At 39.4% G+C, this 25,663-nt stretch overlaps 1 protein-coding gene across 3 annotated transcripts; it reads right to left on the reverse strand.

Moving 5' to 3' along the window:
• Positions 1 to 1,355: 1,355 nt before the first annotated feature.
• Positions 1,356 to 23,655, reverse strand: tm7sf2 (transmembrane 7 superfamily member 2). Of its 3 annotated transcripts, none has more exons than XM_041801633.1 (11): positions 23,596 to 23,655; positions 21,390 to 21,472; positions 18,213 to 18,409; positions 14,629 to 14,683; positions 14,015 to 14,209; positions 12,366 to 12,469; positions 8,814 to 8,933; positions 8,558 to 8,726; positions 8,389 to 8,469; positions 8,040 to 8,162; positions 1,356 to 1,971 (listed from the first exon to the last, which is right to left on the reverse strand). In XM_041801633.1, the coding sequence occupies exons 2-11, from the start codon at positions 21,460 to 21,462 to the stop codon at positions 1,811 to 1,813; spliced, it is 1,278 nt and encodes a 425-aa protein (XP_041657567.1). In that variant the 5' UTR covers positions 21,463 to 21,472; positions 23,596 to 23,655; the 3' UTR covers positions 1,356 to 1,810. The 3 variants fall into 3 exon arrangements, with proteins under 3 accessions (XP_041657567.1, XP_041657568.1, XP_041657569.1); XM_041801634.1 differs by lacking the exon at positions 23,596 to 23,655 and adding an exon at positions 23,499 to 23,578; XM_041801635.1 differs by lacking the exons at positions 21,390 to 21,472; positions 23,596 to 23,655 and adding an exon at positions 19,687 to 19,741 and having other exon boundaries at positions 1,357 to 1,971.
• Positions 23,656 to 25,663: the final 2,008 nt, after the last annotated feature.

Below are 25,663 nucleotides of genomic sequence, written 5' to 3' on the forward strand. Positions count from 1 at the left end.
ATGCTCTTAAGTGTCCATTTAAGGCCTAAGGAGACAGCAGAAGTCCCATTCACACCCCGTGGTAAATTGACAGTTTACATCAGAAGAAAACATGCTCATAGTCTGATTTTGATCTGAATAGTTTATACTATTTTGGGTACACCAGGTATCACTCATCTGTTTTATTTTAAATAAGGAAACTAATTTATGCATTGTTAGGGCATGGCTGATATAACTGCACACAGGCATGCTGTAGCTGTTTGTCAGGTTGATCTGAAGTTAGTTTGAGATGGCGTTTTTATTAAAAATGCTGCTGGAGTTTGGACTCAAAACCCTTCAAGACTCTTCAGTAATCAATTGGCTGGCATCATTCAGGCTTCATCCAAAATGTTCTATAGTCTGTTGCCCAAACTCAGCCCTTTAGTCCCAAATTCTTCTATGCCATCCCTGGACCCCCCCTTGTGTTGAGATCCCACTTAATACTTCAAAGTTGAGGTGCACTGCTCAGCTTACTTGTAATTCTCAATTAAAGAGTCTTAAAAAAAAAAAAAAAAAAAGCGCAGTCCAAAAGCTGTGTTTACCAAACAGCTTTTGTTTTGTGGATGAATTGCACGTGTAAAGGGAGAAAAGCTAAGTGGCTTTCCTCATAAATTGCAAACCAGGAAAGCCACTTTTCTCTCTCATTAAGTGAAATTCATACATGGCATGAAACAGTGGTTAACTGTTTAATAAACGCATCTTATGGAGAGTACTTTTCATGTAACAGAGCCCTCAATTCAAACAACAGCAGCAGAGGTAGGTGGAGCTGAGGAGCGCATCTCTACTCGTAATCTTGGTTACTGTTTTGGTCGAAAGCCCCCTGGTGGTGGAATTTACATATGGTGTGTTCAATTCAGAAAAACTGAGCAGATTTTTTTTATTGCACAAGTAACCTTGCAAAGCAGATGGATACACCCGTTTCCTTGTTTTTCACTGGCAAATCCATCTTGCAAAGCTTCCATCTGAACAGTTTGGACCCGGTTAGAAAGTGACAGGACCAACCAGCGACGAGGAGCAGTACTTTCAGGCGCTGCGGAGTCGTGATGTAAACAAGCAGCAGCAAGAGCTGGTGCAGTTATGGAGGACGAGCTTAGCGTGGATGCTGCTAAAGCACCAGTTTTATCAGAACTTGACAACATTTCTTCCTTAAAAGAAGAACAAAGAACAGCAGTGAGCTGTTTTCTTTTCAAAAACGACAAAAGTCGAGTACTTACATGTCTATAGTCAGCATTTTTCGCGTTATTCCTCAGCAGCTGCGCACGTGCAGCTCGACAGCAGCTGCGTCGCATGTTTTGTTGCCCTGATTGCCCCATAGAGATGTGACAGACAGAATGTTCACCCAATCACACCCCGAGTTTTTTTCAAAGCCTCTGCCTTTTCTCAAACATTTCCTATTGAAGCTTTCCCAGATGGATGTGTGAAACAAATCCATCTGGTGTGTCAGGTTATTGCACAAGTGAATGCATAAACTTCTGGAGTATTCTTTTTAATAATTAAAAATGCTTTAAAAGACAAGTGCCTAGATGTAGCTTTAGCCTTCTCTGGTGTGTGAACAATAAATAAAAGAAACAAGAAATGCAGACTTGTTTCTTTCTGATGGATTCCCTGGAAATTTGATAGTCAAGTCTCTATTTATTAAAAATAATGATCTATGATGCATAATTCTTATGTTAAAGCCTTTCAAATCAAGGATTTGTGCATATGTGCCACTAAAATTGAGGCCTGGTTTGAGTTATTGCCAAGTTTGCTGTAAGTGTAAGGTTTGGTCCTATTCAACTCAACTGCTTTGTGTTCAGTAGATATAAGGAAAGATCCTGTAGGGCACCCGTCGACAGTAGGTGTCCCATGCCAGTCCATATTTGGCCCTGCACTGTCTCTCATCACGATCCTCTCTGTGAATCAGCAGGATGGTGAAATATATGACGTAGAAGTACGGCAAGATGTGTGTGAAACCTAAAGAAAAAACAACAGCATAAGGAGGTAATTAGCAGTATCAACTGTGGGTAGTTTACACAAATACACAAAACTACTAAAACTCCAAAGGCCCCAAGGGGAAAGCTGTGTGAATGGAAATGGCAAATTTTTCACCCCAGCTTTATCCGCAATTAACCTTACACTAAGCCCTACCAAAGCATCCCAGCACACATGTGAACTAGGCTCTGACATGGGGAGGAGGAGGCAGGGCTTCGGTGCGTCAGTGAGCGTGTGGGTTTTTTAGCTCTGCTTATGAAGTCAGAAGGAACAAGTAGAAAACCAGGACTCAGAAATTACATACATTCCTGTAAACAAGATAAATAACGTAAGGCTGTTTAGTTTATCTAATAAAGGACAAGGTATAGACCTGCTCTATAGGGAAGGTATCCTTAAATGACTTCTGTTGTGATCTGGCGCTTTATAGAAAATACAATTCAATAAAATTATTTCAACCTTCAAGGGGGGCTGTTGGAGGGGCAGGGCGCCCCCCTAATATAATGGTAGGAGAAACACTGGCACTGATATAAAGGTAAAACTTGTCATCATTGTGTCTGACTATTTTGCTTTGTCTGCCATGTCTCCTGTGTTTGCTTTATGCTATGTTCTGTCCCCTGAGACCCTGCTGTCATGTCTGACAAAGAAAGTTGAACAAGATGGATGCTGCAAGTGTGAACAGATGATAGCAGCGCGTCCTGATATTCTCTAGAAATGTTCATAACTGTATATATGGAAAGGAGTAGCAAAAATGATTAAATAAACACAAATATATCATTGAAAAGGGCTACATAGGTATAAATCTACAACAGGATTTCAAAAGAAAGAAAGTCTGACCCTTTCTGTGTAAAATGGCATCAGCGCTCATGTACTGAAAGACATCAAACTGCTGTAATCATCTGGCTGCATAAAAGCCTGAGCTGTACAGTCATTATTATACAAAGACCTTGCAGTGAATCTCAGCTCGATAAAGCTCCTAATGCTCCCACAGTCGATTCATCTCAAATGTAATTTTTGGAAACTGCATCTCGGAGTGTTTCTGAGAAAAAATGTCCTTCTTTTTCAAGTCATTGTTCCCTCAGAGTCTTGATGTAACCACTGTTCCACTTTGTCAGAGCAGCTTTCATCCATCCTGAACATGTCGACATCATTTTTTTCCTTTTTTGAGTGCATAATTCAGCAGTTTGTGACATCTGCTGTGGCAATAATTGCGGAAACTACAGTACATCTCAATTACAAAGGCAGTGAGAAACAAAAAGTGTGAATGCTAATGAGCATGATGTGTCAGTGTGAACAAAAGTCTGACAGTCACCATTTTAGAGAGTGAGCCTTGAAAGAAACATAAGGCAGCTTACAGAGAACACGTAAAAGACTGTTGCTGTCTTTTATTGATTCTGCATCAGCCGAAAATACCGTATAATTATCTAATACAGACATCTGAACAAATCCACAGTGGCTGAGAGTGGGTCTCAAATATTAATGCGTTCATCGCACAACAAAATGTCTTAGTAGCAACATTAATCAGAAGCTTTTTGTGTAAGTCTTTCAGCATTTATGGTCAGGGTTTTCTTCATTTGAATTTATGGCTATAAGGCAAAATTTTAGTTTTATAACTCTACTAGCTTTTTGAGGCTATTAGCATCTTTTAGCGATTTGTTTGGTTCTGCCACACTGCCCAAGGCATTGTTCTCAAGTACAAAGTCTTGGATCAGTCCATGGATTTTATGGGCAATAATAAGTTTGGATTAAATCTTTCATTGTATTTACGTCGTGGGGACTCTCTGTGACTCAGTAGGACCGTTTTTGTAGGAATAGTATGATAAGGAGAGAACAGTGCAGTAGATCTTTGAATGACATGTTCAGTGACTCTAATAATTGTTGTTTTTTTGTTGGTGTTCTGCAGATGTGTAGATCATGACTTCTAAGTTGGTTGGATGAAATTTTAATGCAAACATTTATGCAAACTTCTGCTCATTTTGAAAAGATCTAACATATAAACTGCAAACAATATTAACATATTTATGGTAAAAAGACCTACAAATTTGATTAACCATGCTTGTTTCTGAGATAAAACTTTTATTCCTCTTTATCTACTGAATGCTAAGACAAGAACTGTTCACTTAACAAGTTGCTATTAAGGTGTTAAGTCAGTGTTTGGTTCACAGCTTGTTTCTGCTGTTCACAAGTGAACAAAAAACAAAAAAACCCTTTGGTTTTGATCAAACTTTAAGACTGAAATCATCTTTTTTTCATCATAAAACAATCATTCAAAGGCACAAATGTTTGGAGAACATTTAACAACGCTAAGCTCTTTTTAAAAGGAGTTTGTAGATTAAATAAAGTTTACTGGATAGATCTTTCCTTGTTTATTTAAGACTAGATAATAATTAACACCTGTTCATTATAGAATTCAGGAGTTTCAATCAGACCTGTTGCAACAGGTGTATAAAATCAAATACCTAGCCATGTAGTCTCCATTTGCAAACATTTGTGATATAAAATGGGTCATTCTGAAGAGCTCAGTGACTTCAAACGTGGTACTGTGATGGGTACTAACTTTGCCATAAGACAGTTAATGAAATTGCCATCCCTGCAAGATTTTACACAGTCCACCGTACGTGATATCATTAGAAAGTGGAAGCGTTTACGAACAGCAACAACTCAGCCATGAAGCGAAAGACCACGAAAGGCAACTGCTAGGGTGCATGGTGAGTAAAAGTTGCAACAATCTGCTGATTCCATAGCTGAACAGTTCTGAATTTCCACTGGCATTAATGTAAGCACAGGCACTGCTCCATGAAATGGCTTTCCATGGCTGAGCAGCCGCACACAAGTCTCACATCACCAAGTCTGATGCCAAGCACCGGATGGAGTGGTATAATGCACACCAACACTGGACAGTGGAAATGCGTTCTGTGGAGTAATGAACCACACTTTTCTGTTCGCAGTCAGATTGGCAAGTCTGGTTTTGACGGATGCCGGGAGAACGTGACCTGCCTGACTTCATTGTGCCAACTGTGAAGTTTGTTGGAGGAGGGATAATGGTGTGGTTATCAGGGTTTGGACTAAGCCCCTTATCTCTAGTGAAGGTTAATCTGCTTCAGAATACCAAGACATTTTGGACAATACTATGCTTCCAACTCTGTGGCAACAGTTTGGGGAAGGCCCTTTGCTTTTCCAACATGACTGTGCCCAAGTGCACAAAGCATGAGTTAGGTGTGGAAGAACTTTAATGCGTGGCACAGAGCTCTGACCTCAACCCCACTGAGCACTTTTGGGACAAACTAGAATGGAGATTTCGAGCCAGGCCTTTTCTTCCAACAACAGTGCCTGACCTCATAAATGCTCTACAGAATGAATGGGCACAAATTCTCACAGAAACTCTCCAAAATCTTGTGAAAAGCCTTCAAAGAAGAGTGGAGACTGTTATAGCAGCAAAAGTGCATGTATTTGAATACAACGTCATTAGCCCTGTTGGTGTAATGGTCAGGCAGCTGAATACTTTTGTCCATATGGTGTTGGTCTGAATTAATACGGCATACATATGGCCCTCAGAAAGTTGTATTAAGAAGTGGGAGTGACCCTAAAACCTGCTGAAATACAATTTTAGGTATCATGAGCTGATACCATTCAGGTGAATCAGCATGCTGATTTAAAAATCTGATGTTTTCTTATGAAGCACTTGCAATGCTCTATTGTCATGGTATGGTCATGTTACATCTTAAACTCACAATCCTTGAAGCATCAAGCCTTCATCAGTGAGACTCCCTTCAGCTCAGCCAGAGACTCCATGATGATAAAAGCATCGAAAGTGATTTGGAGTTTTAGTTTCCTGTTATGTTACTAAAAATGTTTTCACCGTTCATTTCCACCACAGTGCCGATGTCTTTACAAGTTATCAGACATTTGTGTCGGTACCCCGACAGCGTGACATTTGGTGTCTCCGTCTGTCAATTCACGTTGCGTTTTGGCTTTGCAAGAGCACAAGAAAGCACAGCACAGGAGTGCAACACAATCAAATGTACACACAGAGTGCTGCTCCCTGCTGACTCCACTGATTTCTTCTGTACTGACTCCTTGTTTCTTTTGGAATTGATTTAAAAGTCTTTTAGTTGCTTTTAAGCCTTATGCAGCCTTTCCTCTTCATATATCACTGATCATCTTTCTTTTTATGTCACTGCCAGATCCCTCAAGTCATCCAATGCTTCCAATTTAAATGTTCCTCAAGAGACTCACAAAAGTATTGGGCAGAGAGCTACTGGATTTTATGTCACCAAACTTTGAACTCACTGCATCTAGACATCAAAAGGGTGAGCTCCCTTGAGTGTCTTTAAAAGCAAAATCAAAAGCCCTGTCTATTTAATCTGTCTTTAAAGTGATTTTATTACCCGACAAGCATGTTTGTATTGTTTTTACAGTGGATTTTCACAACTTTGACTGATTTTTATATATTTGTTCCCAAATAGTTCTGTTTTATTTTATTTCACATTTTAGAAAAATATTTCAAAAATAATTAGTTGGGAGCTCCTTTTACAAATTACTTCATCTATGCAACATGGAGCCATCAGTGTGTGGCACTGCTGGGATGTTATGAAGCCCAGGTTGCTCTGATAGTAGCCTTCAGCTGGTCTGTATTGTTGAGTCTGGTGTCTCATATTCCTCTTGACAACATCTGTGAGATTCTCTATGGGGTTCAGGTCAGACCGGTTGGCTGGCCAATAAAGCACAGCAATACCATGGCCGGCAAAACAGATTCTGGTAGTTTGGCTTCACTGTGGGCAGGTGCCAAGTCTTGCTGGAAAAAAATCTCCATAAAGCTTCTCTGCAGATGGAAGCATGAAGTGCTGTAAAATCTACTGCTAGATGACTGACAGTGCTGACTCTGGACTTGATAAAGCACAGTGGACCAACAGCAGGAGATGACTTGGCACCCCAAGCCATCACTGAAACTGAAAACCCTGGATTCAAGCATCTTGGATTTTGAGCCTCTATATTCTCATCCCCCAGACTCTTGGACCTTAAGTTCCAAATCCAATTCAGAATTGATCTTCATCTGAAAACAGGACTTTGGACAACTGAGCAACAATCCAGCTCTTTTTTTTTCCTTACTCCAGGTGAGAATATTATGCATCTGTGGTTCAGGATTGGCTTGACACTATGAACACGTCATTTGTAGTCCATTTCCTGGACCCGTCTGTGTGTGGTGGCTCTTGATCCACTGACTCGAGCCTCGGCCCACTTCTCCCCTCAGTTCTTGAATCTGCTTTGTTGCCTTGTTTGATTGCCTTCTGGACATTTGTCAAGTCAGCAGTCTTTCCCATGATTGTGATTGTGTGTGCTGAACTATAGTGAGAGAATGAATGCTCAGGAAACCTTTGCAATGGAACTTTTCCACATCATTCTAATATTTGGAGATAGTGGGTTTTTTATTTTTGTGAGCTGTAGCTGTAATCATCAAGATTTGAACAAAAAAGTTTGAAATGTTTCACTTTTTATGAGATGAATCTAGAATCTAGAAAATGAACTTTTACTTGATGCACCTGTGTTCTTACTGTTCCACTCGTTTAAGTCCTGTGTGGTTCTATCTCTTGTTCTCAAATGCTGTTTTGATTTCCTGTCTTTTTCTGTGAGGCACTTTGGACTGTATATTATGTATGAGAAGTGCTATATAAAGAGGAGCTGAGTATTCACCTCTGTAACGCCTCTGTTACTACTTCTAGAGACGGAGGGGTCACCTGGTCCCCCTTTTACGCCTCCGCCACTTCATGGTGAAGGCGAAATGTCTTAGGGGCGTAAATATCACGGATTTAAACAGCACTGGGAAATGGGTTTAAGATACAAAAGGACAGACCCGCTATGCAAATGAGTTTCACATCATGCCATTTAAAACAAGTACATATTATTTTTATTCAAACGTAAATACGGATGGATGAAATTAGAAACATCTCTGAACTATGACCTCACCCACTGTTCCTAATAAAGCTCATCTGTGTTAAAATCTGTGACCCTGAGGCCTGCATGCAAAACAAGCTGTGTCTGTAAAGCTGTCTTACCACAGGGCAGAGACCAGGCCAGAGCCATCAGGAGGTCACCGAGGTAATTAGGATGACGAACCAGACCCCACCAGCCCGACACCAGCAGACGTTTCCCTGTTGCTGTGGCGATTGTCTCCAGTCCTGCAAGAAGTAGTTAGATAGAAAAATTTGCAAGTCACTTGAAATTAATTCCCCTTGTGCCACTTTATTCAGTCTATTAGGAAAAATCCCCTGATTCATCTGTCCTCGTCTTTGTCACTCATAGTAATTATAATCCTCTCACTTTTAAAAACTAGAGCGGAAAGACAGTTCAAAAGTGTTTCCCTTACATTAGAAAACACATTTAAAAGATTTGAAGAATACTGACTTGCAACACTTGGATGTGTGGGGTCTCGTCTAAACTGGTTCTTCTGCGAGTTGGATTTTCTGAAAATATAATATCCAATACCTGGAGGGAAAGAGAAAAGTGTTTACATCTCCATCTTCAACCATGAGTCACAGCAAACAGAAGCCTGAAGAAGCAGAGCTGTGATTACCATTCAGAGCTATTATAACTGCCGCTCCGAGTGCACTCAGGGTCTGTGGGTGCACAACTAGGAAGGCAGCCTGCAGGCCGTACGTGAAGGGGACCCAGGCCAGGTCCCCAAAGACCAGCATGAAGCCGAAACCATCATGCACGATGTCCATGGTTGTGAGAAGAGCCTCCTGTTTCGTAACACAACACAGATGAAGGAAAGTTTCAGTGCAGATATTTACATGAGCAATAATGCATAGCAGAGGTTCTGCCCTCACCTCGTTCCACAGAGCGTCAGCCACGTACAGGAGCTGGAAACTGTTGACTAGGATCATGGCAAGTGAGGGGGAACCTCGCAGCTCCACCTCCTTCATCAGCATGCCGAGGTTTATGACCACCTGAAAGAAAAACAGGAGAAGTCAACACTCATAAACACCACTCATTAGCTGAAAAGACTCACCCACTTTTTAGAGCATTGTGAGGTCAGAATGTTTCACTGGAAAGGTAAAAAAATGTACCTGCTGCACTGTGCTGTTTCTAAGGTCAAAACTTTCAATGAATATGTTTGATAAATACAATGAGAGCAGCAGAGACCGTCACTTATGGCTAGTCAGTCATCCTGCTAACAACTGTGTGATCATGTCACCTTTATTACAAACCCTGATTTCAAAAAAGGTGGGACATAACATAAAATAAAATGTTGATAAAACCAGAATACAGTGATTTGACAATATTTTTCAATCTATATTCTAAAGATAGGATAATGTTAAAACTGATAAACTTTATTGCATCATTGAAAATATATGCACCTTCTGAATATGAGGCCCGCAACATGTTCCAGAAAAGTTTGGAAAAGGGGAAGAAAAGACTGGCAAAGTTGTGGAATGCACAAAAACCACACCTGGAACATCCCACATGTGAGCAGGTTAATTGGTAATGTGTTTACGTACCATGACTGGGTGTAAAAGGAGCCCTCCTGAAGCTATTCACAATCGATAATGGGGTACAATCCTCCACTCATGGGAAAATAGTCCAACACTTCAGAAAGATTTCTCAACATTTAGTTCTAAGAAATTAAAAATATCCCCATCTAGAGTCCGTAATATCATGAAATGATTCAAAGAATCTGCAGAAATCTGTACACAAAAGGGGCAAGGCTGAAAAAACAAAGAAAGAAACAAAGCGTGTGACCTTGGACCCCTCAGGCTGTAGTGCCCTAAAAACAGGGCTGAATAACTTGTGGGTATTTTTCCAATACTGTGACTGAGATTTAAAATGTGAGTACAACTTAAAATGTGTTGCCCATAGAACTCTACTGGTGCCATGGTCTTCCATGGACTCAGAGTGTTTGATACGCTATTTCATCCACTAAACATCATCAGAATTAAATTAAACAATTCATGCCACTAGATATGGATGTCTGAGAGTGGGCTATATGTGTAAGGAAAAGTTTGTTTGCTCCTACGCTTGTGCTCAGGTGCGATTCTGCGTCTATGTTTACAACCGGACATTCTAGAAGTGGAGTGTTTACAATCAAAAATGCTACTTCCGGGTTCTGCAGACTGGGACTAAGAAAGGGGGACATTTGGACAATTTCAACTTTGCCCTCACTTCATAGCAAGTGGATGGACATGCATGAGGACGCACAGGTCCTTTCGATCAATAGGAGAGAATATATCATACCTCAAATATGCAGTAAATTTATATATGCGCGTAATTAGCGTAATCACAGTCACATTTTGGTTAGAGGTGGAAATGCGCATTCGTGATTCATATCCTACATATATCCTCTGTTTTTTTTTATGCCTGTACATAAAATAAACCCAACATGAACAAATGCATTCCCTCACATATGATTTGGTAGAGGAGGAGGCTCGAGAAAAGCATGTTAAAACTGGCGTGTTTTTCGCTCTGATAGGCTCATCTGTTTAGCATAGATGCTATCTCACTGAATCCAAGTCATAGGCATAGTGTACAATAACTGGCATAAAAAGGGTGTTACATTGAATTTTTTTTTTTTTTTTTTTTAGTGGTCAGGGTTGAAGTTGTTGAAGAAATTTAAGTCAGTGAAAGTTAAAAAAAATTGAAAAAAAAGAGTTTTATTAACAGTTTCCTGTATGTCCAGAATATGGAAAAACAAGGACAGATGGAGCTAAAATATGGCATTTGGCACTACAAAAAAAAAAAAAAAAAAAAAAAAAAAAATCAATGCATCAAAATCAATTTTACTACTCATCATTGCCATGGCCCAGACTTTATCTATTTTAAAAAGTGTTTTTATCTAGATCATTTTATATGGGAAATATGGTGTTTTTGTGTTTTTTACCATAAAAATGGTGTACAATAACTGGCATAAAAAGAGTGTAACATTGAATTTTTTATTTTTTTAATTTTTTAGTGGTCAGGGTTTAAGTTGTTAAAGAGATTTGAAGCAGTGAAAAGTAAAAAAAATGTTGAAAAATGATTATTTTATTAACAGTTTTCTGTATGTCCAGAATATGGACAAACAAGGACAGATGGAGCTAAAAATTACAAGGGAGCGAGGGATAGAACTTGTGAAAGAAAATGTACCGAACAAATTTATAACAGTGGGCTATTTTTCTAAATATTAAATAAAACATATTGTGTTAATGACTCATATTCAGTTTGTAGTGGAGACAGAGGGGGTTTGTGCTTTAACTATTTAAACTATAAAAAATCATAATATAACCTTTTCCATCACTGTATGGTATTTTTTATCACATTGCAGTGTATATGTAAACAAAGACATGCTCTTTTGTCTGAGTTAGGGAGCATCATACAGGATGAACTTTAGAATGACTAATCTTTGCAGAAATGCTCCTGCTATCAAAAGCTCTCTCAGTGTAATACTAAAAAGAGACCTACTCTTACAGGGCTTATTATTATTATCAACTTTGATTTATTTAAACAAAAAATAGGCAGTTAAACATTCACTATTTAGGACATTTTGAGACACAATTGAGGTGTTGAAAGTAAAAAAGTAAATAGTTTTAACATGAACAGGAAGCAGAAATCTCCCACACACTGTCTGTAGTCAGTTGGTGGGAGCTTTTTCTGTCCTCTCCTACGCACATGGCTTGAAAACAATCAGATGAGCACAGGTTTTTACTGTAAATACAGATTTTAGAACAAGTAAATAAAGAACTCGTAATATCATCATTGTCCAGTATTACTTGATCTTCATCCTGTCCTTAAATTTGTTGATTTTGTTTCTGATTTCAAAGAGAAGCAGGTTATTTTCTGAACTTTATTTTTTACTGTCACTAGAAATTAACATTCTGTTTTATTGGATCTGAAGACTCAGACACAGTGAATGATGAAGAAACTCACACCCAGTGCCCGCCAACAAAAGTCGCAGCGGGTAAGATCATCAGGGAGACTTTCTGATACTGTGTCAGAGTCACAGGAGAGCAACGTCGCCCCCTGTTGGTCTGTTTGGTTCTCAAACTGAGTTCACTATCAAGTGGAAATGAATGTTTACAAGTACTTACTGATGATACAGTAATAACAAAATCATGATAAAAACACACAGTTTTATTTGATATAACAATGATATGATTTTCCCTTATGTGTAATCTTTGCTCTCTCATTTAACTGCATGATGTTTTTGGATGGTTGAATTTCTCCATGTATATTTTAAGTAGGAAGAAAATAAAACCAATCATCATACAAACTAATGTCAAGTTAAACTGCTTTTAGACATTAGTCAGTGACAGTTTCATACAGTGCATGCTCACACTTATTCGTTTAACCAACATTTTTATTTGTCGTGCAGAACTAGTGAAAATAGTCACTTCAGGTAAACTCACCCAACCGATCAGACCTGGTCTGAGCTCACAGAAATATTTCAGGTCAAAGTCTCCGATCCGAGGGTTCAGCTCTCGACCGATGAAAAAATCATACAGAGGATTTCCTAAACAAGACAGAGGAATAAATGCAATAAATTTCTTGTTAAGTGTTATCTGTCATGGCCCTGAAATGATCAGCATTGTTTAATGCTGCAATAACATCTGGTTCATTAGAGCCTAGCTGACTCTATTGGTGATCAGAGGATGTTTAAGCTATATAGACCTCTCTAAGGTTTGGAGCAGAGCAATGGATGACATTTTGTTCCAACTGTTCTTTTCCTGCAGTTTCATGTCAAGAGCTCTACTTCTGAAAACATCTATAAAAAGTCTACGTGGGTCTGTGATCCGTATGGACCCTTTGCATCTATTTTAGATGATCATTTCACATAGTGCCCTCAACTGTCAACCTGTTTTTGCTTTTGCTTGCTGTGGGCGATTTGTATAGACAGAAAAAGGGGTAGGACTAAATAAGTTCCTCACTCCATCCTACAGTCTCTTTCAAATGAGACTGGCTATAAATGCATCTTTATGGAAAGTACAGTGTTATTGCTCCTTATTTTTTGTCATGATTCTAATGTTTAAAATAAATTGATGACGTATTGATCACCGAAATGACGGACTCGACCACCCCCCCGCCCCTCCCCACCCATTGTTGTTCACTAGCTGTGGAGCCAGTCAGTAAATTAAACTCTTGCCATAGCTGGTAGGGAAAAGAGCAAAAAACATATTCTCCACCTAGAAAAGCATTCAATTTGGTTTGTTGACAGATCTGATAAAACTGTGGCGAAATCTGCAACTCCACTAATCTCTTCACCAGTCGCCAGGCTAAACCTCACCTACAGCTCCTGCTTCCTTCTCCTCAAATAATCCAGTCATTCTCAGACCAGCCAAAAACTCTTCAGGTTGAATCTTTGCAAGATGGATCTCCCTGATGACAGACACAGAATCGACCAATCCATTGGCTTTGCACAGTTTGTATATTTGCAGTTCTTCTATGTTTTGGTCTATTGTTTAGATATTTTGTTGTTGTTTTAGATTATTATAATTATTATAATTTTTGTTAAACACTTTTTAAAATGTGCTACACTGAAAATGTGCCTACTAACTTACAGTGCTTACTTATTAAAAAAAGAAATATTTCTTACAAAAATGACTCATGTATAGAGCTATTTATATGCCAGAAAAGTTATTTTACGCTGACTGAAGGACCGAGGAGGGCTCTTCTTTGTGTGATTTTATTAAATAGTACTGAAAACATGTTGTAGCCTTGCCAGTTCTGTCTATCCACAAACTGTGTTGTATGTAATCATCAGTGAGCAGTGGCTGAATCACAATACTGAATACTCTCTGGTTTCTGCCTTTTGGATGCAGCAGGGCACAGCTTGCCGGTGTAGCAAGGTCAGATTACTTGAAAGTGAGTGTTCAGTTGTTGCCTGATGCCTGCAGGCTCCTGAAGAGCTGAGCTGTTAGATAATTACCCACGGGAATACCAAAAATCCTCCACCAAGCAGTGAAAAAAGACTTAAAGCTGCACAGTACACCTCCTGTAACAGGTTTTAAAAAGTGTTTTGGAGTCCATTTTTACTGTGATGCTGAACTTTTATTCTCACCTGTGTTGCCTCCCAAAGCGAGAGCATGAGAAGAAGCCCAAAAAGAGCGGATGTAGAGGTAGATGGAGAACAGGAACGACACAGCTATTGCACACACTGCCAGAGGCAACATCAGCTCAAACAGATACCCAAGAGGAGCCCCGAGCCCCAGGAACAACATGAGCAGCACACCGCTGACGCACAGGCCATGAAAACCTGAGGGAGACACACAAAGAGAAGTAAGTCCTGCAGCCTGCAGGGAGAGATGAGCTGACTGAGGCTGGTCTTAAAATGGGAAAAAAAAGTTATATCATGTGAAACATCAGATTATGTAACTAGAGTAAACTTTTACTAAAGGTGAGTAGGTCAGTGAGTCTGGAGGTTAAATTAAAAATAAAAAGTCAGAACAGGTGATACAAATGCAACCAAAGCTAGTTATACTTGAACTTGTGTAATACTCAAACACAGAAATACAGCCATCTAAATACTGTTATTGGTATTACAGAAAATAAAACTGAAGCGCACACAAATAGCTTTTAATACTAAGTTGAAAAGCTTGATTAAATCAGCATACAGATATGAAACTCTGCTTTTAGCATAATCATTTTAAGGGAAGAAAATTAACCTCAACTTACCATTTATAGGATATTTGAGACGTGTTCCATCCCTCAGCACTAATCCTTCAGACACCTACAGGTTAACACATTCACAATCTGAACATGTTGGAAAGGATGGCTACATGTTATGTTTTTCATACATCTCCATGCCATAGTGCTGCAGAGAAATGTAGAATCACATTTAAAATTTAAAGACGCTGTCAACCATCATCCACCATCGTCTAACTTGGCTTGATATTATCTGGAACCTTTTTATAGTTAACATGAAAATAATAAATTGTTTGTACACTTTATTAAATGTTAACTGTAAATAAAGGATGGACTATGTATCTCAGGCTCCTCCTACTGTACAAAAGTGAAGCCAAAACCACACATTTAACAAACACGTAAGACCTGAAAGATCCCAAAGGTCAGTAGAGCCTGCAGCAGAACAGATCATTTTTTAAAGAGTTGTTTTGTGGCTTTAATACCTTTATTTTGATAGGTTAGGACAGTGGATGGAGTCAGAAACCTTTCAAACAGTATTTCTTAATATTCACAGTAATAATCTTAGTATTTTTGGGGAGTTGTGCCTTAATTAGAGAGACAGGACAGTGCATTACAGTCAGAAACAGGGATGAGCATATGGAGAATGACATCCAGTGGAAGAGCCATCTACGGTACATGGGATGTGACCTAATCACTAGGCCATCTGCTCCCCATTTAAACAGTAGTTACTTTATAATGACTGTATCTCAGTTCCATCAACTATCAATCCATTTTCTTCTACTTATCCAGGGACAGGTTGTGGTGCCAGTAGACTAAAGAAGTCAACCCAGACATCTCTCTTCCCAGCTACATTTTCCAACTCCTCTTAAAGGGATACTTCAACATTTTGGCAAATTCGTCCATTGTCATAATCCCTATAGTCTTAGTAATAGGTTTGTTACCTTCAGTTGTTGGTGCAAGCTGTTTTTAGGTCGGCCGCTGCAAAGTTCGGACCTGCTGTGCCAACTCAATGTAAGTAGATGGTATTCCGGCTTTCCCTCATCAAACTCATCAAATACACAATCCAACAACTCCAAAATGCTCTCGTGGACAAGTTGTGACCTGCACATTCACCAAGCTATGAAATAATAACGTATAATTATGTAACATTACGACGCATGAAGCAAATACTCGGAACTATTTCTTGAGTAAACCACTGGGCGGAGTGACACAGTGCAGCAGCCATGCCTGGAGTGTAGTTCCGGCTTTGCATTTAACTTTAAAACATCATCGTCTCGTAATGTTCCATGATTATTTCATAGCGTGGTGAATGTACAGGTTACAACTTGTCCATGAGAGCGTTTTGGAGTTGTTGGATTGCGTATTTGATGAGTTTGATGAGAGAAAGCCGGAATACCGTCTGCTTACATTGAGTTGGCACAGCAGGTCCGAACTCGGCAGCGGCCGACCTAAAAACAGCTTGCACCAACAACTGAAGGTAACAAACCTATTACTAAGACTATAGGAATTATGGCAATGGACGAATCTGCCAAAATGTTGAAGTATCCCTTTAAAGGTTCCTAAGGCATCCCCAGACCAGACAGGATATATAATCCCTCCTGAAAGGTCCTACAAAGGGAGGCGCCCAGTAGGCCTGTGACGATTGCCGATAATGAATATTATTGTCAACATTATTTTGAGACCAAATTAACCACTAATGTAATGATAATATATCATAATAATGCAAGTACACCCTTTCAAATGCAATAAACTTTTATTTCCAACGAGTATTTTTTACCATTAAATATCCTTAATAAACAAAACAAACACACCATTTTGCACTGTTCCGTTTGTATTTACTTTGTCGACCAAACGCCTCAGTGAGTGTTGACTGTCGGGACGAAGGCTCTGCATCTCGAGGTGCAGTTTTTTTCTCCAGCTGGGAAAACTGGGTCAGGTGGTTATGTTTTAGTTGGGCATGCAAGTTTGTTGTGTTGCCTTTTTTTGTTACCACCACTTTCAACAAATTCGGCATACTGGCTTGTCCATGTTGATGGGCTCACCTTGCCCATTCGGTGTGAAGCCGAAATATTCCCACACCGGGGCTGTGGCATTTGGCTTTGCAACCATCTTATTTCCTCCTACTTTCTGCTATGCAACCTTGCGTTGCTCCTCACGAGGCTCACTTGCTGCACTCTGTGTGTGCATGCTAGCGGCCCTGCCTCCCCCCACAGAGACAAAGAGACTGGATAACTGACAAGAGGGTTTACTCCGTTCATCCCTCTATGGAACAAACGTGCCCAGGTGTTGAGACCGATGCACAGAGTGAACCCTCTTGTCATCCAGCCTGTTTGGAGGCAAGAGACGAGGAAAACAAACACACATGCACATGGCAATATATCGAGGCCAGCAAAATTATTGAGTTCATTTTCATTTATCATGCAATTAATTGATTTATTGATTATCGTCCCAGGCCTAGTGCTCAGGTGTCTGAACCACCTCACTTTCTATTACCTTTTGATGTAAAAAGCAGAGGCTCTACTCCTAATTCCCTCCACATGTCTGAACCCCATACTCTGGTCCTCATTTATCAAACTTGCATAGAAACAAGCAAAGATTTGGACGTAGAAATCATCTTACCACAAGGTCCATGTTTGATTTATGAAACATGTGTATTTGTTGTTTTTCAGCCTTAAAAATGGCATTAAAATGAAGGAGAAACACTGCGCGTGGAAGGAAATCACTGTCGCTGTTAAGAGCGATATTGCAATCAAACGAATTCCAGCCAATATTGGAATATTTAATCAATTCATATCTGTGATATTTAACTTGTAGATGATAATATCATAATTCTTTACATTCAGAACACAATATAATAAAAATTCTTTCCATTTGGGTTTTAAAATTACAAGGTCAGCTCTTAAGATGACATGAAACTCGGTTCTGGCTCTTAAAAGAAGCAGCACGCTGACTAAATTTGCTCCAGACTGAGAGGAGAGTGGCTGTGATACCTCAGTTTTAGGTGTTATTATTAATGTAGGCTGATTGATTGTAAGTGTCACACAGTGGTATGCTGGTTTCGAAGCTTTAGTTTAATGTTAAATACATGTTAAACACATATGATATCTCATCTATTACCACAAGATTCATGCTGCAAAGTAAGCCCACAATGACTTAAAAGTGTGCATGGGAAAACCTCCAGATTGAAAAATGCAGATCTGTGCATGGTAATGACTTTACATCCAAATTTCTGGTGCATGCATGCTTGATAAATGAAGACCCATGTCTCTAAGGCTGAGCCCAGCCACCCTCCCAAGGACACTCATATCAGCTGCTTGTATACCTGATCTTAATCTTTCAGTCATCACCCAAATCTCATGAGAATAGGTGAGGGTTGGGATGAGGATCACAAGTACATCAAAAGCTTTGCATTCTGGCTCAGCTTGACTGACCATTTTCCATTAATCATAGTTATTTATTACGACCTAACCCTGCAGCTTGCAATCATGTTTATCAGATGATTCAATAACTGACTGTATCACTAAACTTGCCGTACGCCCTGAAAGTCTTCCAGAAGCATTATTATAGTGTTTGTGTTACATTAACCTTAAACCAGGCCTATAAATGGAACCTACCTTTCCTATTGGCATCAGGTAGAGGAGAGCATGCAGAGCGATCCAGCCCAGCAGGACCACAGGGGCCAGAGGGTCCCAGAGCTGCTCAATGAGGGGAAGAGGAGGGGGCCACTGGAGCACACTGGCCTCAGGAGACTGACTCACAGAGATCAGGAACAGAACCGTCAGTGGGAGAAAGATGGGTATGCATACTGCCCCTGAGAGATGATAATAAGTAAAATGAGACCGACCGGATGAGTTTTGACAATCAGACATAGATAGGCTGACATTAAACCAAAGAAAAGAAGTGAAGCAGAATCACAGTGAAGAATAAGGCATGTTAAATAAGTGTGTAGTGGTGAAGCGATTCGATTATCCATCAGTTTGGGTGAAATAAACTACTGGTGGTTCACTTCAGTGCTGTCTGATCTGTAGTCTGCAGAGAGCCGAGCTGTCAGCTTCAAAACATGATTTCCCTTTTAAAATAAGCGCAGAGCTAATTGGCTGTGATACTCAATTTAAAGACGACAGCAGGGGATGGTGCAACACAAAAACATGCTCACAAACACAAACACACATAGATGGTGTGATGCGTTCGCTCTTTTATTCCATGTCATATCTTCAGTGTAAAACCACTTTTGTGGCTGTGACGATTTTCATTTAGGGCTGTAATGAGTCGTCCTGCTGATGGAGAGCATGCTGTGAAACTAGTGATCCTTTCTGTACAGTTTTATCATATTTTTATTTTTGTCTAATGGCAGCTTTATGATGCAAAGGTATGCTTTACTGAGCAAATTTATGGAATAACAAATGTGCCTATCAACACAACCATGTCTACCAATTAAAGCTCCTGAGAAGAAGTTGTTTTAAATTATCACCCCCAATATACAAATCAGCCACTCTATTCTTGCTGATTTTATCCCACTCATGTTTGATCCTGGTGTCTTTAAATGCATCACTTTTTGAGGACCTTTTTTTATGAATCATTGCATACAAAATTGGTTCAGGCTAGCTGTTTTTCACACCTGCCACCTGGCTACAGTTTTGGGCATTAAAAATAATTTGCAAAAAATACAAACAAAAAACCTGACTCAGTGTGCAAAGGCCTAAAGAGGGTTCCTAACCTTGCAAAGCAGATGGATATGCCCATTTACTTATTTTTCACAGGCGAATCCAACTTGCAAAGCTCCCGTCTGAACTGTTTGGGCCCAGTTAGAAAGTGACAGGACCAATCGGCAACGAGGGGCAGTATTTTTGGGCGCGGCAGAGTCGTGACATGAGCAAGCAGCAATAAGAGGCTGGTGCAATTATGCCAGAAGACATCAGTGCCGACGCTGCTAAATTAAGTTTTATCAGAACTTGACGACATTTCTTCGTTAAAAGAAGAACAAAGAGCAGCATTGAGTTGTGTTCTTTTCAAAAAACAACAAAAGTCCTGTACTGTTTCTACAGTTGCCATGGTTCACGTTATTCCTCGGTAGCTGCACATGCGCACCTCGATAACGGCTACGTCACGTGTTTTGTTGCTCTGATTGGCCCGTAAAGATGTGACAGACAGAACCTGTGAAACACATCCATCTGGCATGTCAGGTTAGGTCATTCCTAGACAAGAATAAATCAGAAAAGAGTTTCAGGTAAATGGGTAAAATGGAACATCTGAAGTAGACACAGGCTGTACTTACACTATTATGCCAGAGGACAATTCACAAGTTATTCCATGATAGCCAAAAACCCATGCTTGCTTAGTGCAGGACTAAGCTCAGAACATACAGTGGCCATAAAGTGCCAGTATTAAGAACAGCTAAAGTTACAGTGAAATATAAAGGCATCACCAAGATTTAAGCTCTTGTGGTAGTGAAAAGCTCAGGAACCAGAAAACTTAGGTTAATTGGTAACAGCCCAGGAACATGACTGGGTATAAAAGGGACACTTAATAGAGTTAGAGTCTCTTAAAAGTAAAGGTGAGCAGAAATTCACCAAGCTGCAAAATAATTGTCTAAAAACTGGGGAACAATTCCAGAAAAATGAAATCAACAACACAGTTAGCTGTGTGATCCACAAATGTAAGTTAAAGCTATTTTATGCACAGCAAAAACCACATATGAACATAATCCAGAAACACGGAGGTCTTCTCTGGGCCACTTAAAAGGGACTGGGGCAAAATGAAAAACTGTACTGTGGTCAGATGATACAAAAATTTTAATTATTTTAGAAACCCCAGATGCTGTGTCCAGTGGACTTAAGACAAAAGGGGACCATCTGGCTTGTTAGCAACACACAGTTCAAAAGCCTGCATCTCTGGTGGTATGGGGTTGCATTAGTGTCTAAAGGGTGGGCAACTTACACAGCTGGAAAGATCTGGACTGACCTGCCTGCAGTCCAGACCTTTCACCAATAGTAAATATTTGGAGCATCATTCAACAAAAAATCTGTCAAAGAAGAACCAGGACTGTTGAGTAGCTAGAATCCTAAATCAGACTCGAATGGGACAACATTCCTCTCACAAAACAGATGTTTACAGACTTGTTAAAAGAAGAGGTGATGCTACACTATGGTAAACATTGTCCTGTCCCTACTTTTATGGGATGTGTTAATGCCAGCAAAATCAAAAGAAGCTTCTATCTTTAATGAAATGGTAAAATGTCTCAGTTTCAACATCTGATAGGTTGTTTATGTTCTACTGTGAATAAAATATGGTTTTATGAGATTTGCAAACCTTTACATTCTGTTTATATTTACATTTTATGCTGTGTCCCTACTTTTTTGAAACCTGGGTTGTACATTATAAGCAGCTATATCTACATTCCACAACTAGTCGAAATCAAAGTCATATGCAGCACATGAGCCTTTCACAGTCTTATTTATCTCATGAATATTATTTTGTCTTTATTAATTTATTTTAGTTTGCATTTGTGTTGGCATCACTTTGTCTATTTTTTCTGTTTAGCTGTAATGAATATGATACAAATAAATGAATATAAATAATGAAAAAATAATATAATGAAAGATCATAAAAATAATAAATATCAATAATAATCAATATAATTATAATAAATCAATAAATTAATTAAAATAAAAATAATAAAATAATGAAATAATAATGAAAATAATGAAGCTCTAGCATGCGATGCTCATGTTCAGTGAGGAAAATGAAAAAATGTTTTATGGAAGTGATGAAGTCTGGTCTGCTTCACTCACCCAGTGTTCCTCCAAACTCCCTCTCGGTGTCATGAGAAGATTTGTGTTTGAGCGTGTGACTGTTCGGCTTCATTGTTGTTATCCTGGGAAAATATTAAGAGATATACAGATCTGTCAGTATAAACACATTTCACATGATAAACAGGAGAAGAGACATACAGTTAAATGGACAGGAGCAAGACAGTGTTTCAAAGCATTGTAATGATGATAAACTTTTACCCGGGAAACAATAAGCTACATACATTTTAGATAATTAGCCTTCTTCAACAATTTCAGTAATCCTCAGCGTAATCTGCAGTAAAACTTATTGTAATTAACCTCCGAATGGTCTTGTTAGCACCTGGGGTTCTTCTTTAACACAAGCCATGAATTATTTTAGTATTATCTCTGACCTCAGCACAGTGTGAGCCTTATCACAGAGTTATTAAATCCAACTTAACAGTGCTGGTGTCAAAACCCATTTACTCCAGTCCTATACAACAAGGTATCTCTGCTTTTCTAGGTCACTTCATAGTCAAATACATCCAACACTTATCATCGCACTTCACTTTTATTTTACCCACAAAGATTACGACATGTCTTTATCATGTAATGAGACTCGTTAATATTAATTAGAAGCTCCACTTAAATCATCAGGGCCAAATGACCTTCTGAAATTTTAGTGGTGTAGAACTGCTTGCCTGCAGTGTAGTCATGAAACTGAACACAGATGATTTAACTTAATAACTATCCCAACAGGGTTGAGGAGAAGGTTTCTTGATGTGTATGTCTTCATAATATTCATTTTAATGCACAGATATAGTCATTTATGCAAGGTATACTCAGCTGTGATTAAAACAAAAAAAGTGTAATTAAAATCCAATCATGTAGAACAACACCCTCTGAATATGAACATTAACAACAATAAGGAACCATTGCATGTTTCAGAAAATAAACAACTTGAACACACAGGCATGCAGTCAAGATCAAAGCATGATGAGAAACAAAGCATGCCACTACTAGGGATGCACTGATACCACTACTTAGATTTGGTTACTGACACCAAGTACAAATATGAATACTTAATACCATTAACAGCTAAAGGTATTTTGTAACATTGCAGGCTGATGCTATAGTGGAAAAAATAAACTTTTTTCTCATTAATCTACACTCAGTACCCATCATGAGAGTGAAAACATTTTTTTTTTTACATTTTTGCAAATTTATGAAAAAACAAACAGAAATATCAGTTATCAGTGCAGAAGAAATTTTATGCATTCTTCCCCAGATCTGTGCTTTGCAACAATCCTGTCCCTGAGCTCTGCAGACAGTTGCTTTGACCTCATGGCTTGGTTTTTGCTCTGATATGCAATGTCAGCTGTGAGGCCTTCAACAGAGAGGTGCATACCTTTCAAAATCATGTCTAATTAATTTAATTTAACCCAAGTGGACACCAATCAAGGTGGAGAAACATCTCACGAAGATAGAAAAAATGGGTGGCACCTGAACTCAATTTCAAGTGTTTTGCAAAAGGTCCCAATATTTATGTCAATGTGACATTTCAGTTTTGTATTTTTAATAAATAAAAAAATCTAAAATTCTGTTCTCACTTTGTCATGATGGAGTACTGGCTGTTTATTAATGAGAAAAAAACAATTTAACTGTAGCATCAGGCTGCAACAAGTGAAGGGGGTCTGACAACTTTCTGGATGAACCTTATCTGTATCTAGGTGCTCCTTGGAGCACGAGGCCCCAGGCTACTGCCTACCTTTTCCTTGTGCTCAAAGCTCCTTTGATAACGTATATAAACTTCCTTGAATTTTATTGAAAAAAGTAGCCTTATAAATAAACACATTGACTCTGCATGCCTTTTCAAACTGTAGATATGAGTAGGAGGAAAGCTTTTAGAAAGCCTGATAACGTTACCTGCATTATATTTCATATTTACAGCCCAAAACAACCAACAGAGGTAGACTATCGCTGTCCCAGGTTAACTGGATAATATTAGCGAATTTATACCTAAAATACTAATTTGTACATGGTCGCGGTTGTTCACGGATAAGTTTCAAAGTTCAAGTCAGTGTTTCTATCACACAGCAACATTTCTATGAAACTCGAGAGGACGTCTACCTGCTGGTGCTAGCATAATCGGGCACGAGACAAACTGAAGACAATAATGTGTATACGAGGCTGTTGGTCCCTTAATTCAGTAAATACAGTGTCTTACCGGTGTCAGGCATCGAGGTGAAGATAGGACTGTAATTAAGTAAAGTGGATGCATTCAGCAGTATACTTAAGAAACGCCCTAGAAGGACCATGCACAGCACAGAGCTCTGTCAGCCAATCACAGTCCTCCGTTGCCATCAGAAGAGGGTAGGGACAAGACGGAACAGCCAATCAGCTGAGCTGATCCGGTGGCGACAGTCTGCTCTACTCTACAGTGAGCAAGTTGTGACATACACATGAATATGTAGATTTTACCTGTGAAACCGTTCTGTTACACCTTTCTGCAATGAAGAGGATATCAGGATAAAAAGGAGTGGATTAAGATTTGTTTTCATTATAAATAAAATTTCGAAAAAAATGTTGATTAACAATCTGGTAAATAAAGTCGAAACAGTGGCGGTGTTTGAGAGGAACGGGCGAAAATTATATATATATAGACTTGGAACAAAAAGTAAGGACATTTGTGTTTGGCAGATTATTTCTTTGTTGTAACAATGCTTCTTGGCAATACATTTTATACCTTTGGAAAGCCTGTTTATTACCGTTTTAAATGATGCCACATTTGTACGGAACATGCATTTGTGGGATGAGCAGCAGAGCTGAGTATGTGGGTTGCGCCCATGAAAAATGTGCCAGATCTTCTCTGGCAATGCCAAACAGCTTATTTTGCTGTTGCTATTGACTCTTGTTTTTAGCTTCTGGTACCCCCAGGTGCTGCCAATCAGGTGCCTGATTGGCAGCACCTGTGAGCATGGGCCCTGCTACAGTGGTCAGCAGATGTCTGCTTCCAGAATCGGCATGCCACGTTTGACTGATCTGGATAGGGCATGTCGGTTGGGCACCTCAAGCTGGTGTTCTGCAAAACCAAGTTGCGGCATCATTTGGAGTTAACCCTAGTACCATCTCCAAACTGAAGGCCAAGTTCCATATAACAGAGAATGTCAGAGACAAGCCACGAAGTGGGCGTCCCCAGAAGACAACACCCCAAGAATACCGTTTTCTCACCCTGTCAGCAAGAACTCTATCCTCCAAGATGTCAACGCTCACCCCCACGGAGATTACCTCCAGAATTTGGGAGTGGAGAGGATGGAATGGCCTGCCAGCAGTCCTGACCTAAACCCCACTGAACACTTGTGGGGTCAGCTTGGGCGTGCTGTTCGTGCCAGAGTGACCAACACAACCACGTTGGCTGACTTGCGACAAATGCTGGTTGAAGAATGGGATACCATCCCACAGTAATGTGTGACCAGGCTGGTGACCAGCATGAGGAGGAGGAGCCAGGCTGTTGTGGCTGTGTATGGTTCTTCCACACGCTACTGAGGCTCCTGTTTGTTAAATGAATAAATTGTTAAATTGTCAATATGTCTTGTTTCTTCAAACTTCAATCATCCAGTCCACCAACAACAAACAAGAGTCAATGGCAGAATGAGCTGGAAGAGAAGATCTGGCACATTTTTCATGGGCGCAACCCATATACTCAGCTCTGTTGCTCATCCCACAAATGCGTGATCCTTACAAATGTGGCACCATTTGAAAGGGTAATAAACAGGCTTTCCAAAGGTATAAAATGTATTGCCAAGAAGCATTGTTACAACAAAGAAAAAATCTACCAAACACAAATTTCCTTACTTTTTGTTCTAAGTTTATATCTTCCTCGTCTTGTTTTTCTTTACTTGTCTGATCAAAATACTTTTCTGAAGTGTATGAGAAAAGGAAGAAATTAGGTACTTCATGTATACAACAACAGACAACAAAAACTCAATTGTGTTCACCCAGTCTTGATAACAATAGAGAAGGAAAATCTAAAGCATTTACTATACTGGCAAAACCACATAGAAAGCTAAAGTTGTCTGAATCTGAATTTTTTGACAATGTATGTCTTCATCATGGGTTATATGGACATACATGGTTAAAAAAAAAATGCTGGTTTTCATGCTTAAACTGCCTGTTTTCACCCATTTTAATGTGTACAATTTCCACTTGTTTTTCCAAGAGCACCCGAAAACTGTTTTACATTTTTTCTCCTTTGATTGCACTGAACAGCCAGTCTTTCCCTTTGTCTCTACTCT

The sequence above is a fragment of the Cheilinus undulatus genome, linkage group 12, assembly GCF_018320785.1.
Source record: "Cheilinus undulatus linkage group 12, ASM1832078v1, whole genome shotgun sequence".
Classification (NCBI taxonomy): Eukaryota; Metazoa; Chordata; class Actinopteri; order Labriformes; family Labridae; genus Cheilinus; species Cheilinus undulatus.

Coding starts and splice junctions, on each gene's coding strand:
- tm7sf2 (XM_041801633.1), bottom strand. CDS start 21,462: ATGAAGCCGAACAGTCACACGCTCAAACACAAATCTTCTCATGACACC. Junction 12,470..14,014: donor CGCTTTGGGAGGCAACACAG/GTGAGAATAAAA, acceptor TGTCTTGTTTAG/GAAATCCTCTGTATGATTTT. Junction 1,972..8,039: donor GGCCTGGTCTCTGCCCTGTG/GTAAGACAGCTT, acceptor TTTTTTCTTTAG/GTTTCACACACATCTTGCCG.